The 11,030-nt window shown below is 54.3% G+C and overlaps 1 protein-coding gene across 1 annotated transcript in view; it reads left to right on the top strand.

Annotated features, from left to right (window-relative positions):
- LOC142024653 (uncharacterized) overlaps positions 1-10,503 on the top strand; it is a 33,394-nt gene extending 22,891 nt beyond the window's left edge. The window contains exons 10-11 of the mRNA XM_075016805.1: positions 4,205-4,321; positions 5,171-10,503. Of these exons, the coding sequence (XP_074872906.1) occupies positions 4,205-4,321; positions 5,171-6,261 (1,208 nt within the window). The 3' untranslated portion in view covers positions 6,262-10,503. The remainder of the gene's footprint in view (positions 1-4,204; positions 4,322-5,170) is intronic.
- The last annotated feature ends 527 nt before the right edge of the window (positions 10,504-11,030 follow it).

Raw genomic sequence — 11,030 nt, forward strand, 5'->3', positions numbered from 1 at the left:
TAACGCTACGTTAGCATTTTTTGCCTGGTGCTGCACATTTAGTTGTTTTCAGAGATCCGTATATGTTGACTTCAAGATCCCTTTCCTGAGAGGTAACAGCCAATTTAAACATCCCTTATTTTGTATGGGTAGCTGGGATTAATGTTTTCCAATATGAATTACAGGTGGACCCTCTCTAATCCAGCACTGTCTCACCTGGCAACATCTGTAATCTGGCATGATTTTAGTTAGTCACAAAGCCATAGCGTGACCAAATTTCCTGCAGTCCCATAAAGTTTGTTTACAGACACCAGTCCTGGTTCTCCATGTTTTGTGCTGTTATTTCACTATAATTTACCCCTAAATATCTTCTAAGAGCCCAGTAAGCAGTGGAAGGGTTGGTAATGCTGCTGGACAATACTGACCACCCATCGTCCGGCAATTTCTCTCATTCGGCACCACTGAGGTCCTGAGGGTGTTGGACAAGAAAGGTTCAGCCTGTGCATTGTACTTACCCAATATGGAATTTAACCAGCAGTTTTATTCCCAAGTCACCCAATTTTGGGGGAAACCTGTGAAGCTCTTCACAGTCAACTTTGCACTTGACTTTCTTGAGTCATGTAGCGTTGTCAGCAAACGTTGCCACCTCCCTGTTCATTCATGTTTCCAGAACATCTGGGAATGTGTTGAATAGCTCAGGTCCCAGCACAGAGCCCGGGGGACACCACCATTTACTTGCTTCCATTCTGAAAGCTACCCTTTATTCTGTCCTTTAGCCAATTACTGGTCAGTGAAGGACCTTCCCTCGTAGCCCACCAGGGGAACTGTTGCTGAAGGACTTTGACAAAGGCTTTCTGAAAGTCCACGTACGCAGTATCCATGGTTCACCCATGTCCACGTGTTTGGTGACGCCTTCAAAGAATTTTAGTATGTTAATGAAGCACAAAAGCCATCTTGTGTCTTCCCCAGTTTACCACAGTCATCCGTGTGTTGGAGAATTCTGTTCTTTCCTGTCACTCCTACCACTTTGCGTCGTACTGAGAACCTTAGCAGCCTGCGTTTGCCAGGATTGCCTTGGGAGCCTTTTTAAACCCATTGCATTACATCAGTTGCCCTGCAGTCTCCAACTCCCATGCCCTGGCCTCACTTCCTGACAAGAGGACAAGGGGGACTGCAGGTGGAAGGGGTGGGAAGGGGTCCCCATGTGCTCTCACTCAGGGGCCTGACAGAACCCCAATCCAGCCTGTGACAGGGGTGTTAAATTTGTAGAATTAGAGAACCGGAAGGAACCTTGAGCGGTCAGATGCAGTCCCCTGCCCTCCTGGCATGACCTCTAATCATCCCTGACAGATATTTGTCCAACCTGCTCTTAAAAATCTCCGGTGATGGAGATTCCACAACCTCCCTGGGCAATTTATTCCAGCGCTTGACCACCTGTCAGGTCGGGAGTTTTTCTTCATGTCCAACCTGAACCTCCCTTGCTGCAGTTTAAGCCCATTGCTCCTTGTCCTGTCCTCAGAGATTGAGGAGAATAATTTTTCTCCCTCCTCCTTGTCACAACCTTTTAAGTACTTGCAAGCTGTTATCATGCCCTCTGTTTTCTCCTTGCAGACTAAACAAGCCCAGTTCTTTCAGTCATCTCTCAGAGCTCATGTTCTCCAGAGCTTTGATAACTTTTGTTGCTCTTCTCTGGACCCTCTCCCATTTCTCCACATCTTTCTTGAAATGTGGGGCCCAGAACTGGACACAATACTCCAGCGGAGGCCAAATCAGCGCTGAGTGGAGCAGAAGAATGACTTCTCGTGTCTTGCTCTCAATGCCCCTGTTAATGAATCCCAGAATCATGTTTGGTGTTTTTGCAACAGTGTCACACTACTGACTCATATTTAGCTTATGGTCCATTATGACCCCTAAGTCCCTTTCCGCAGTACTCCTTCCCTGCAGTCATCTCCTGTTTTTGTGGGCAGCTGATTGTTCCCCCTAAGTGGAGTACATTGCAATTGTCCTTGTTGAATTTCATCCTATTTACCTCAGACCATTTCTCCAGTTTGTCCAGATCCTTTTGAATCATAATCCTCTCTCCCAAAGCACGTGCAGCCTCCCTCAAGCTGGTTTTAGGTGCAGATGTGATAACTGGTTTTATGTGCAGACTCTCTGTGCTGTTATCTAAATTGCTGATGAAGATGTTGGACAGAACCAGTTTCAATACTGATCCCTTACGGAGCCCCACTCCTTCCTGCGTGACTGAGAACCACTGATAACTACTCTCTGGGAACAGTTATGCCCCCACCGTATAGTAACGCCAGGAATTCTGCACCCTTATCTTATAGCGGATCTGTCCAGCTGCATTATGGTCATTGTTCTCAGACCGTTCAGCTATATTCACCTCTGGGACCAGAGCCAGTGTTTTGGAGGGGGGCACCAGCCTCCCCCCCAGGCAGACGTGACTCTCACTCAGCAGGAGGAACAGGAGGGTTAGCGGGTTATGGGGACACAGAACAAACTTGTCCGCGCAGAAAGAGAAGCCGTCAGAACAATCCATCTTGGGGAGAGGGGCCCAGAGGAGGCCCCAGGGTTAGGGCCCTGGCCTCCTTCCACCCTCTCCAGCCATCCGAGACTGCCCCCTCCCCACTTCCAATTCAAACCAGCCAGGCCCCTTCTCCACCTTTGTCCTGTTTCCCAGGAAAAAAGGAGTTACCTGGTTGCCAAGGTTACAGAGAGCCTGGAGGACCAGTAAGAAGTCATCATACTGAATCTCCCCGCCCCACTATGCCCTGATGCTGTGCCTAGGGAAACTGAGGCACTCACCTCTTGTTACTACGGGCCAGTAGGAAACACATGCAAACGAACCAGGGGAATCAAAGCCTCACACCCCCCACAGTCACAGCTGTCACACTAAGTCAAGTCTTGTCTCTCCCCTTGTGGGTTCCAGGACAGGTTCCTTCAAGAAGCAGCTGTTCATGGTGTCTGGACATTTCTCTCTGCCTCCCATCCTGAGGGGACGCGCCCAGTCAGCAGGGGTAGTTGGAGTCCCTGGTTACGACTGGGTGATCCACTTTGGTGGCCTCTCTAATCTCCCTGAGCATTTCCCCCTCTCCATCCTCACCCCAATCAGTATGTAATTGCTGGTCTGAAGTGGAGCAAAGAGAGAGAGAGAGAGAGAGATCTGGCCTGTCCCTGGGCATGGGAGACGCTCGGGTGAACTCCGGCTCCGGCTCTGCTCATTTCCGGCCTGGCACTCAAACGCAGGTCCTCGCCAGTGGGACGGGCGGGGCCCTCGGGCCCAGGCTCCATCTGGGCCTGCAGAAGCCGGTTTCTATAAACTGGCATTTTGTGTCCTTTCCCTGTCTTCCCAGCACGCCTTGGCCCACTCTTGGACACAGATGTCGGGGCCGGTGTGTTACATTTCCCAGCATGCCCTGCTCTTGGGGAAAGACCTCCTAGGGTGACTCCCCGATACCCGCCCTCACCTGCCCAGAAGCCATGTCGGTCTCTTGCTGCCAGCTCCGGCAGGGTAAAATGCAGGGCAGCAGCTGCTTCCTTGTCACCTCCTGGCAGCTCCTGCCGTGCAGTGACTTGTTGTTTTGACCAAGGTGCCTGGAACTGGGCTGGGTTGGCTGGTCTCTGTCGTCCACCTTATAAACAGTCTGTCTGCTGGCCTGGTACACCCCGATGGGGCAGGTGGATTTGACACCACAGAGATGAGTGGGCGTGTGTGTGCACAGAGGGGAGCATTAGACAGACTGCAGCGCATCGTAGGGCTGGAGGGAACCTCAGGGGGTCATCGAGTCCAGACCTCTGCCGAAAGCAGGATCAACCCCCACTAAGTCATCCAGCCAGGACCTCATCAAGCCGGGACTTACAAACCTCTAGGGATGGAGATTCCACCACCTCTCTAGGCAACGCACTCCAGTGCTTCGCCTCCCGCCTGGGGAAGTAGTTTTTCCTAAGATCCAACCTGCACCTCCCCCTCTGTAACTCCAGACCCTTGTTCTGCCATCGCTGAGACCAGCCTCTCTCCACCCCTTTGGAAATCCCCCTTCCGCTGGCTGAAGGCAGAGGGCACTGGTGGGCCTGCCCCGGACACGTGACCCCACTGAGTGGGTCTCTGGGAATGTTTCCCAGCTGGTTTGGCTCGGGCGCCCCCTGACCCGGCGCAGACCTGTCTGCTCGAGATGCGCAGTGTGAATGCCAGGCACAGCCTCTCCCATTTCATGTCCCCTAGCAGGCTGCCCTGTTCCCAAACCCGTGGTGATCGCCCAGCTGGAAGGAGGGGAGGAGCCGTGGATCACCGACCCCCCGGGCTCGGAGGACAGGCGGAGTCCACCCGGCAGCCTCACAGGTGAGGAGTCGGTTGAACTATCCTGGGAACCAGCCAGGCCCTTGGGAGCTCCCCAGTTCTGCCTCCTCCCAGCCCGGTCAGGTCTGTCCCCAGCAGGTGACCTCGCCTCCCAGTGGGCGTCGTCCAGGGCTTCCTGCCCTCCCGGCCGGGCGCCTGCCTGCAGCTGCCTTTCCCCGGCGTGCTCAGCTGGCTGTGGGGGCAGGCCGGGCTCCACTCGCGCGCTCTGCTCCTGATTTGGGAGCAAAAGGGAGCAGCACGTGGGCAGGAGGGCGAGGTGGCAGCCGCTGGCAGAGCCTGTCTGGCGCAGGAGCTGGGGGGCTCGTGGACGGGGGGCTGGCGGGGGGCGGAGGAGTGGAGCAATACGGCCCCAGCCTGCTCTGCTCTCCTGCTGCGTTGTTCTCGGAAGGGGTGGAACCCCCCGGGACACCCCCCCGGTTGCCCCTCCCTCCCAGCGGAGCAGCGCAGCCGGGCGCTGAGTGAGCTGGGGCTGCATTGCTCCACTTCCCCCCTCTGCCGCTGCCACCGAGTGTTGGCAGGAGAGGGCCAATGGACCCCATTGCTCCAGAAACCAGTTCCCCAGCCCTGCTTGTCCCCTGGGCCACGTGACTTGCAGGAGGGGTTGGGGAAAGAGGCAGTGGGGGTGGAGCCAAGCTGGGAGGGGGTGGAGCTGTGCTGGGGAGCGGGGCGGGACCTGGGGCACAGTGAGGGTTGTCCCAGCGCTCTCCTGGGCTGGGGCGGGCAGTCACATGGCTGGTAGTCCCCCTGGCCCTCTCCCCATCGCCCTCGCCCTTTAGCGTCCTCCTGGCTCCCCGCAGGAGAGGAGGCCCAGATTCTCTCTCTCTCTTGCAGCTGCAGTGGGGATGGTGCGGGAGGAGAAGGCCGGGCACCAACTGGGCGGCCCTACGTGGGAGGAGGAGGAGAAGGTCGGGAAGCGGCTGGACGGCCCTGAGCAGGCAGTGGGGCCGAGCCCCGGCCCAGGAGCAGCCCGCGTGACTGAGGGTGGTTCAGGGATCTGGGAGACAGGGGGTGGGCGCGGCTCTGGGCTGCCCCCAGCGGCAGGAAGCCTGGGCCCGGCCTGGGAGCGGCCCAACGTGTGCGGCCAGTGCGGGAAGGGCTTCCGGCGCTCCTCGGACCTGGCCAAGCACCGGCGCGCCCACAGCCAGCGCCCCCACCAGTGCCCCGAGTGCGGCAAGGGCTTCCCCGTCCGCTCGGCCCTGGCCACCCACCGGCGCATCCACACGGGCGAGCGGCCCTACGCCTGCGACGCCTGCGGCAAGCGCTTCGGCCAGAGCTCCCACCTCATGCAGCACCTGCGCTCCCACACGGCCGAGAAGCCCCACCGCTGCCCCGAGTGCGGCAAGAGCTTCCGCGAGGGCTCCACGCTGGCCCGGCACCGCCGCACCCACCGCCCCGAGAAGCCCCACACCTGCCCCCACTGTGGGAAGGGCTTCCACGAGCGCTCCAACTTTGCCCGGCACCAGCGCACGCATGCCGGCGAGCTGCTGCCCGCCCCCCCGGAGGAGCCGGGCAAGTCCTTCATCTGCCCCGAGTGCGGCAAGGGCTTCGGGCGCAACGCCTACCTGACCCTGCACCGCCGCGTGCACACCGGCGAGCGGCCCTACGCCTGCGCCCGCTGCGGCAAGAGCTTCAGTGCCAGCTCCAACCTGACCCGGCACCAGCGCGTCCACACGGGCGAGCGGCCCTACCCCTGCGCCCGCTGCGGCAAGCGCTTCTCCCAGAGCTCCACCCTCTTCGTGCACCTGCGCACCCACACCGGCGAGGCGCCCTACCGCTGCATTGCCTGTGGGCGGGGCTTCAGCCAGAACTCCACCCTCCTGGCGCACCAGCGCACCCACCGGGGAGGGAAGCTCCGCCCCCGCCCCGGCGAGTTCTGTACCGGTGCCGCGCTGCTGCAGAGGCACCCGAAAACACAGCTGTGATGGGGGAACCAGCTCCCCCCCAGAGACATGGTCCGACACAGCCCTGGGGAGCAGCCCAGGGTCAGGGCCCCGCTGGGGCTAGGAGACTGAACTCACTTTTCTTGCTGTGCCACAAACCGTTTGGGCCCAGATCATCAAAGGTATTTAGGCTCCTGACTCCGGTGGGGCGCAAGGGGCTGCAAGGGCTAGATTTTAAAGGTGTTTGGGTGTCTAAGAATAACTAAATGTCACTTCCAAAACGAACAAAAAACCAAGAAATTTCCCAGGAAGCAATATTTCATCATGTTGTGATTGTGATTTAAACACACTCTCTCTCTCTCACACACACACACTATTCACTATATAGTCATTTCAAAAGAATAACAAAGTGGTCCTTCCCCCCAAGGCAGGAAGGGAACGTGTCAGCCTCTAGGCCGGTGGTTCCCAACCTTTCCCCTAGTGCAGACCCCCGATCGCCCCCCAGTCCTTGCACAGACCCCCATCAAAGCCAATTCTAGCTGCTGTGCACACTTCAGTAAATGGAAAAGGAAACCAGAACGCAGTAGTTAATAACGTCCTGGGAAGGTATTTGATTTAAAAGCACTCGCTCGATTGTAACTTTGCAACTTATTTAAAACTTTCTTCCGTGATTATCTTTATTTTATTTTTTTCCACAGTGATGGACCAGAAGTTTGACTCCGTGTAGATTCCAGCACAAGGCCTTTATTACACACAGCTGGCAGAGTGTCACTTCGCTTGTTACTGACAAACAGCTGATTACAGTGAATTATATAGGGTGCCAATGGGCGGAGGGAAGTGACGGGTGGGGGGCTCCTGAGGCCCTAGACAGGTGCAAGCAGCAAGGCATAATGTGCACAGTAAACCAATAGTCTAAAGGATTGCATAAGTGCTTGCCCATGGTTCAGGTTTCCATGTGCACACAAAGGTTTTATCCCTTAAGTTTTCTCTTGTGGACAATAGGTTAAACTCCTGTGTCAGGTGGCACCTGCTGGGAGGTCTTGTCTGTAGGTACATTCCTACGTGGTCTTGAGACGTAAAGGAACAACAAGCAATACATTTATTGTAACAATTGTAAATGCCACCTGCCTTTCTGGGCTCAGATTAGCATTTGTGAAAGGTAGACACCATCGCTCATGCTGACGTGTTAGACCTTTACTTGAATTTAGGTTGGTATTCGAGGAAGATGCGCAATTATCTCTCCCTCAGCTGAGGACCAGATTTCCAGGCCCCTCTTCAGTGAGTGACGTGGCTATAATTCAAGATAATCCCCAATTCCCGCTTTCGCACCCAGTGTTTGTACTGCAGCAGCTCTTGCCGAATGCCGAGTTACACAAACAAAGGCTTGTGCTGTGCCCTGCTCACTTAGGATGAGGGTTTGGGGCCTGCTTTGTGTAAGCTAATGTTAAAGATTCTGAACAAAGATTGTGGCCAGAAGTACGTTATCAGGAGCTTGGCCCTTCACAGACGCCCTGCAGCAGGGAGCTGGCGGACCCCAGGTTGGGAACCACTGCTCTAGGCCTGTTCTGGTGTCATTTTAGTTTTCCCAAATGAAATTTCATCAGAACTTACCCATTTCTCCTGTTAATAGAATGACCCTGTCCAGAAGAGAACTGCTCCTTTGGAATGGTTTGGCCCACTCTGGTGCTTAACTTCCCCAGGGGCTTTCAAACATCCATCCAGGTGCCTATCTACAGCTTTATGTACCCAGGTACCTTTGTAAACTCTTCACTTTGCTGCATCTCAGTGCTTCCATCTGTAAAATGGGGCTATAGCTCTGCCTTGCTGACAGGTCTGTGTGGACAAATGCACTGGTGGTCATGAGGTGATCAGATGTACAGTGGTGGCATCTCTCTCTGCACCCCAGACAGGTAACAGGCTAGCAAATGGCCACAGAATTTCCCTGGGGTTCGGGTGCCTAAGGCCCCAAAGTCCCTTTGAAAATCTCAGCCCCCACGTGAGCAGGTGTGCACAGTGGAGGGAGGGGAGCTGGTGTTTGAGTGCGGGGGAGGGACAGGCTGTCTTAGGAGGCAGGGATGGTGGCAAAGGAGCTGGCCATGGTATGAATGTATTGTCTGGGGATGCGAGGAACCAAAGGGGAATTTTGCATCTTAAAGCTGAAAACGTCTCAAATCACTGAAGGCCTCTGGTTCCCTGGCTGTAGGGGGGAGAGACAATCTAGGCCATGTGGTATGTTGCCTGCCCCCGCACACCAGTGGTCCACATAAATGGTGCACAACTGCACATGCCTTGGTGCATATAACAAAATTTATTCCACATGGATGGAAAAAATTAGCGCGAACCTGCAGCACACCATTCTGGGCAAGCCCTGGAGTTTGAACTTTCCACGGGGATGGACAAAAGCCCTGCAGCTCCCTGGCCATGGCAGCTGGCCACAGCAAGGAGCTAGGGGTGTAAAATCCCATTTAATTTGTTGAGGGGGTTAAGCGCTAGGTTTAACAGGTTAATCAATTTAATGGGTGGGGTTGGCCCTCCCCTGCCGTGGACAGGCTGCTCCAGGTGAGTTGGAGCGCCCCTGCCTGCAGCGTGCCGTGGACCAGGTCTGCTCCAGACGGGCCGAACAGCTGTGCCTCCCCCAGGCATGGCCATGGATGGGGCCACTCTGGCCCAGCTGCAGCATCCCTGCACTTAGAGGCACTGGAGCAGCCGCTTGCGTGTGGCCGTCTGGGCTGGTGAGCCTCATCTGTTTAGGTTGAGGTTTGCCAGTTAGCCAGTTAAACTTTAACATCGCTGCAAGGAACAACACTCACAGCCATGTTTCTAGGGCCATTTCCTTGCGTTCATCCATATGCAGAGTCCAGCCCCACAGCTAGGCCCCACTTCAGTCCCCCTTGTGCTCTGTTTTGTGGGCTTAAGGGGGCTTTAATACCCTCTAGCCCGGGGCGTCCGTTCCCTTTGCTGAAGTACAGATTTCTCGGTCAAGATCCAGACACCAGAGAGAATCATTTTAAAACCCCCAGTAAGTAAATAACATTTCTGGGCCTGTTCCAAAGCAGCTGGTGGCCGGATTTGGCCCATGGCCTGCCTACTGTCTGCTCCAGCTCCATTCTATCTACCTAGCGCCATACACCCCGTGTCTGTCTGTCTGTCTGTCTGTCTATCATGTTAGAAACCGGACTTTCCCAGGAAATTACAAAGCAAATGAGGGCAAATATGTTTGCTGAGATTTTTTTCCACAGGAAATTTCCACTTTTTAACCCCAAACAGAAATGTTTAAAATCTGAACTGGCCCCCACGGTGCCTCATGGGTGATGCCAGTTGGGTGTTACTTCATCACCCCACCCCACCGCAGTTCTGTGTCTGACCACTAGCTAGCAGGCCTCTCCCATGATGCCTTGCTGTAGTAAAAGAATGCAGCATGGACGTTTCGGGGCCACACTGCATCATGGGAGCTGACGTCCAGCTGGGGAGCCCAGCCCAGAGCCCAGAATGGTGAACTACCGTTCTCATGCAGCAACTGTGGCAGACTTTCAAATAAACCCCTTTCCTCAGGGGGAGGAGGGAGTTTGGGATTTGGTTTCATTTTGTAGCTAACACCCTGGTATGGCCCTCAGAAATGGGAGGTTCGCCAGCTCGTGAAACATTTAGTCAAGTGAAATTTCTGTCAATAAGCCGTTTAGCCAGCACCTGGTTGGCCGGTCCTAATCCCGTCCAGGCGTGCTGTATGTGTGTGTTTGGTAATAGGTGTAGGGGAGCGCGCGGCCAGGCCTCTCCTTAGCTGTAGGCAGTCTCTTTCCCTGTTTTGTCTGTTTAAATTGGAACCTCTGGCACAGGGATCCTGCCTTTCTATGTGTGTATGTAGTGCCTGACGCAATGGGACCCGCTCAGCACTGGGCCTGTTACTTGTAGCAATGAATAAATGTGACTGAGTTCTGCTGAATTACTAATTGTGCATTGAACAAATGTGTGTGTGTGAATATCTGCCCACAGGTGGGCCTGAACCTGGAACCACTGCAGCTTAGTGCAGGAGCCGCTACAAGTGAATTAAAACCCAGCTGCTTCTCAGCTAAGCCTGTAGAGGAGCCTCCTTCTTTCTGTTAGTGGGCTAGGTGCGACTATATTGGACAGAGAACTAGACCCCCTAGCATGGCTTACATGTGCATTCACTGGCTGAAGTCCTCCCAATGAAAAGAGACAGCACAAGGTCTAGATTTCCATTAAACACAAGTCTGCCTAGGGCAGAATGTAAGAAGTAGGGCGGGATGAAAATTTTTTGACCCCCCCCCCCCAAAAAAAAAAAACAAACCCCAAAAGAGCAGATTCAGCTGTAATGAACCATTGATTTCTCCAAATTGGTTCAATAAACAAGTAAGAAATGAAAGGAAATCAAAGCATGGTTGGAAATGAACTGTTCTGGTTGCTCGTTTGGAATGATAAGCTGTTTCATAATACTCTTTAATTTCTTTAAATGTGGGAGGTACTTGACATTGAAATGAGGGAACGTGTTCCATCCACAACAGTTTTTTTACCCCTGACTTTTCAATTCATTTGACGTTTTAAAATAAGTGTTTGCAGGTTGACCTGGGTTTGTTTTTTTGCCTGATTTTTTTTCAGCATTGCCACTGAACTGAAGAACCAGTTATTCGTCCCTCTGTAATAAGCAGAGCCTGTTTCTTGTGCTGATCCTCTGCAAGATGGGAATTATGGTCAGGTCAACTAGCATGAAAAGAAGTCATGATTATTGGCCAAACGTTCAGCCGGTGCCCTGACACCACCACCTAGCTGGCGGCTGGCTGTAGTGGTGATCAGGC

The sequence above is a fragment of the Carettochelys insculpta genome, chromosome 22, assembly GCF_033958435.1.
Source record: "Carettochelys insculpta isolate YL-2023 chromosome 22, ASM3395843v1, whole genome shotgun sequence".
Classification (NCBI taxonomy): domain Eukaryota; kingdom Metazoa; phylum Chordata; order Testudines; family Carettochelyidae; genus Carettochelys; species Carettochelys insculpta.